The sequence below is a fragment of the Dendroctonus ponderosae genome, unplaced genomic scaffold (assembly GCF_020466585.1).
Source record: "Dendroctonus ponderosae isolate FM_Combo_2020 unplaced genomic scaffold, Dpon_F_20191213v2 Dpon_F_20191213_4, whole genome shotgun sequence".
NCBI lineage: Eukaryota > Metazoa > Arthropoda > Insecta > Coleoptera > Curculionidae > Dendroctonus > Dendroctonus ponderosae.
Genome location: NW_026018611.1, coordinates 1,029,747 through 1,034,247, shown reverse-complemented (window position 1 = coordinate 1,034,247; position 4,501 = coordinate 1,029,747). Strand labels below are relative to the sequence as shown.

General features: G+C 42.1%; 3 protein-coding genes across 5 annotated transcripts in view; all 3 read left to right on the top strand.

The window, feature by feature from the left end:
* The window catches only part of LOC109539984 (zinc finger protein OZF), a 24,929-nt gene extending 23,878 nt beyond the window's left edge, over positions 1-1,051 (top strand). For all 3 annotated transcript variants that reach the window (XM_019908084.2, XM_019908083.2, XM_019908082.2), the window contains exon 12: positions 854-1,051. The gene's annotated coding sequence lies outside the window, so the exon portion shown is untranslated. The remainder of the gene's footprint in view (positions 1-853) is intronic.
* The window catches only part of LOC125502330 (rhomboid-related protein 1-like), an 8,688-nt gene extending 6,950 nt beyond the window's left edge, over positions 1-1,738 (top strand). Inside the window, exons 4-6 of the mRNA XM_048665739.1 lie at positions 854-1,105; positions 1,169-1,379; positions 1,436-1,738. Of these exons, the coding sequence (XP_048521696.1) occupies positions 854-1,105; positions 1,169-1,379; positions 1,436-1,738 (766 nt within the window). The remainder of the gene's footprint in view (positions 1-853; positions 1,106-1,168; positions 1,380-1,435) is intronic.
* Positions 1,739-2,190: 452 nt separating this feature from the next.
* LOC109539995 (rhomboid-related protein 2) overlaps positions 2,191-4,501 on the top strand; it is a gene marked incomplete at its 5' end in the record, with an annotated part of 8,398 nt that continues 6,087 nt past the window's right edge. The window contains 1 exon segment of the mRNA XM_048666000.1: positions 2,191-2,812. Within this exon segment, the coding sequence (XP_048521957.1) occupies positions 2,690-2,812 (123 nt within the window).

Genomic DNA, 4,501 nt, shown 5'->3' with positions numbered 1-4,501 from the left:
CATGTTTTTCGTCCCCTTTTTGCTCATATCTCGGAGGCAAAATGAGCAAGAACGCTCATTTGTACATCATTCTAGAGAGAAATAAATGGCCTTTTAGAAAGTGAATCATGGATGGGGAAATGTTGGCAGTTTTCTCAAAAAATGCTTGAATTCAAGAAGTTTCAGATTTGCGTGGTTTTTTTTGAGTTGCAAAATCCAGTTGAACATGACGCTGCTTTTTTCGAAGTTTCTTAAGAACCATTCGAGCCACATAATTCGTTTTGGCATCGTTGGATAGAGAATAGTCAGGACCCTCACCTCCCTCCTGGATCCGCCCTTGTATCTATTGCTATTTAGTTAAATATTTAATAAACAAATTCAGCTAAAATTCAAATTATTCATGTATCTCTAAACCGCAATGCTATTGGTTGTGACGTCTCTGGTCATATAAATGGCGGATTGTTTACGTTCTGTGCATAGTGTTCAGTTGTGTGCTTGTGTTTCATTAATTATTTTCTGGATTTAAATAATTTATGGTTTGTGTTAAACTAAAAAATGGCTTCAGAAGGATTCCTTAAAGCGTCAACAAACAATTTACCATGTGTACATATTTTTATGGTTACCGAATTTTGAAAAAACAACGAAAGCGTCAATGAGTCAAGTGAGCCCCTATTGCTCCTTGAAAGGAATGCGGCCAATTTTGAATCATCCTCCATAAAAGTTTGCTGCGTCTTTAAAGAGTTAAAGTTTGCTGCAACGCCAGGAGGAAAATCGCGCAGTTGTTGAGACCAGACGGACACGCCGTCGAAAAAAAACCACTGTTCAAGACAATAAGAGCCCGAATAAGGTTGTCACGTAATGGTTTGGGTTCCAGGTACGTGAAATTCCTGGTGGTGCCCGTATGTCGCACGAAGCGCATCACCAAGGTGCAACTGCAACGGATGCACACCATCACTGGCATGTACGAGAACGAGGTCAAATTCAAAGCGACGGACATCGGGATGATCATGCTGTCCCTCATCCAGATCATTCTATTCTACACCAGCTTCAAAGACCAGCTGGTGTTCAAGCACGACAAGCGCCAACAAGTGTGGCGCTACGTCACCTACATGTTCACCCATAACTCGTAAGTGCAATGGTTCGCCTACGCCTACGCCTACGTCTCTACGCTCTTTTCACCCGATTTCAGACAGTTCCATTTGTTCGAAAACGTCGCCATCCAGCTGTTGGTGGGCCTCCCACTCGAGATGGTGCACAGTTGGCGGGTGCTCATCATTTACTCGGCAGGTATTCTAGGGGGCGCTCTCTTCCAATCGGTGATTTACCCTTACGAAGACCTGGCGGGGGGGAGTCCCGGCGTCTACTCGATTCTCACCGCCCACATAGCGACCGTCATCATGGTAAGCGCTGCCCCCCACCATCGGGTGTAGCTCGAACTGATTGTCCCTCATTGCAGAACTGGCGCGAAATGAGCCAACCGGTAGTCCAGTTGATCATCTTCGGCACGTTCTCGGTCTTCGACACCATCTACAACTACATCACTATCCGAAACAGCGACGAGATCAGCTACATTTCCCATCTGGGGGGCGCCGTCTGCGGCCTACTGGTAGGCGTCAACATTCTGCGCAACCTGCGGGAAACCAGCGCCGAAAAGATCATCTGGTGGATATGCATTGTGCTGTACTTTGGCATCATGGGCACTTTTATCGGTTTAGAATTGAGGCTAAACCTCTTCAAAGGCGCTCAGCCCACTCGGTGAACCATCGCTCTCAACCCGCACGTTAGCCAATTCAATCCGTAGCTTAGTCAGTGGGGAAATTGCCAGTTCGAATAGCTAAGTTTTTATATTTATTTTCTACTTTGTTCCTTACTAGTCAGACTGGATAGATCGGCACTGGGCTGACCAGTTGTAACACGTCTCAACACTGCCCGACTAGTTGCTCTATCTCCTTCCTATTTAAGAGTTTTTATACAAGTGCGACATTGTATATGAATCTAATTGTGATATTTCATTTGCAACCTTCACCTCCATGTGTAGTTTAAGCGTATTTATTTGTTTAGTGTGTAAGAGTGAGAGTAAATGCGTTAAATTCGCTCAATTTGATTTTTCCATAAGGGGCATCCGCCATAATGTCAAACAAAACCTACCTAGTTCAATGCCACGAAAACAAGTGCGTGCCAAAATCCCCATTTCCCCAACAACAATTTAACGAAAATATTGAAATCCATTAAACCGACTTAAGCATAGAGATCAATGAGTTGGGCGGCGCGTTAATGACGATATTTCGAACCGTTAGTGGCACCAGCGTGCAAAAACAAGCATTAATTGCGGCGGCGTCTTCGCGATTGGGTGAAAGTGCCTACAGCCCCGTGTGGGCAGTTTTTTGGTGCGTTCTTTGCCGATAGAGTGTGAGCGAACCCAAACACAACGGAATCAATTGGCCCGTTGACGTCCTCAACCCACATCGCATGTATTAATAATTTGAATAAAAATCTCACCCAGTTGCCTATTAATAAAACCGAAAGTGTTTGAATAGCGCACGATTGCTCCGTCTCTCGATGTCGACCTGTTAAGCGGCTAAGAGATTTTTGAATCTTCGACAAAAAACCCAAGGATCGATAACGCAATTGGAATGTGCGTCATGGGAAATTGGTTGCTGGGCTCGCTAGCTGGTACCCATTAGCAGTGATTAGTGAGAACAACGGAACCATGGAGGAGGTTGCCGATGTGCACAGTGCGAAAATCGGACACGAACACCAACAGAACAGCACGCAGCCGTCGGCCCAACTGACCTCCAAGGAGAAAAACTACTTCAGAAGCATATTCGAAAAGGTAACAATATGAAAAAAATCAGTTAGTGACGTTTAGGTTGAGGCACTCAAGGATGACTTTTCCCTCTTAACGGTTTTCTTTGACAACTACCTCACTTTGACATTTCACGCGTCAAATCAGGAAGTAAAGGATCAAATCAGACGTTGCTATGCAACAAGTCCTGACAGGCTGACAGGAACATTCTCTCAATTGACTGGGGCGCGTAGCTGACAGGTTTGAAAACATTGTAATTCCCAAAACACTTCAACGCAAAAGGCGCGTCATCGACAAGACGCTCATTGACACGAGATAAGATAACTTGATTGACTTACTCTGATTCATCCGTATCAGTTGGCTTGGATAGTTTGGGTGCTGAGGTGCGTCGGTTCCAAAACGGTGAAAATATGGCAACAGCAAAACGAAACCGAAATGACCAAATATACTATCGCAGCATCTTCAATAAGGTACAGTTTGACAACCTTCACACTCACGTTCATCTGGTTCATCATCGTCGTAGATCCGTGCGAATACCCTTCGTGCATTAGCGCTCTGAAAAGTACCACAGATAAGTACCCAACAGCGAAATAAACACACTTTAACGCCAACTACTGTACAACAATTGAGTCAGATCTATTTACTGAATAAATTGTTGACATTTTCAAGTTTCTCCACATAATTTAAACGGAATATTTGCGCAAAACAAAAAATTGGTCTAGAAACTTCTATAAAACAAACATAAATAATTTGAAATCACCGGGGCGAACGCTCCAGCTGGCAACCACGCAATACGAAAGACACTCTGTGACATGAGCAAATGTCAACATGACAGCTGAAATCAAAACGTCATTACGTCCGTGTCAAACCGTTACCGCCGAAATGAGAAGGCCACAATGACGTCACGAAGGCCGATTCCGACTGCAAGTAGGTCGAACAGAGTCAAGAAGACGCTAATTTATACAACACCTGCTTGCATTTTAGTGGTGGTTTATTAGGCTTGTAAGGCGAAAAAACCGGCGAAATCCAAAGTTGCAACCAGGTTCGATTCCAACCATTTTCCCCAATTGTCCTTCTTACATGTCAAAATATAACTCAATAAGTAGACAAAGTAGAGATAGAAAAAATGAATTTCTCGAACAGGAACATTTACGAAAGGCTCTCGCAGAAAGTAAAAACAGTTTCCTCGCGTATAAAAAGTCAGTAACGTTTGAAGATTTTGAACAATTTATGTATATTTTCAACTCTTGGTCTCTCCCTGATGAGTGGCATAAAACAATGACTAAACAAAATCAACTAATTCTATTTAAAATTGAGAATTCTCCTGGACCGGTTATCACATACTCAGTTACGATAAATTCAAATTTAAAATTAGAAACTTACTCATTTAAACAGGAAATTTTTTTGCAGGTTGACAAATTTGAATCTCTATTTGTTTTGAACGACATCAACATTTTATCTAGCTTATTAGAAGAAATTAATAATATAACAGTTAACAAAAGTGACGAGTCAACTATTAAACAAAACCAAACGTACCAATGCAGCATAAATCACATTTGTAACATTTAAAAAAAATTGAATTGTGAAGAAAATAATGACCTGTTAGTTTTTGTTTCTCAACAGCTAATTATGTCTACACAATCCAAAGTAAGATATCGATATTCACCCGACACTATAATTCTATGTTCGATATTAAATACAATAAGTTCACACAGC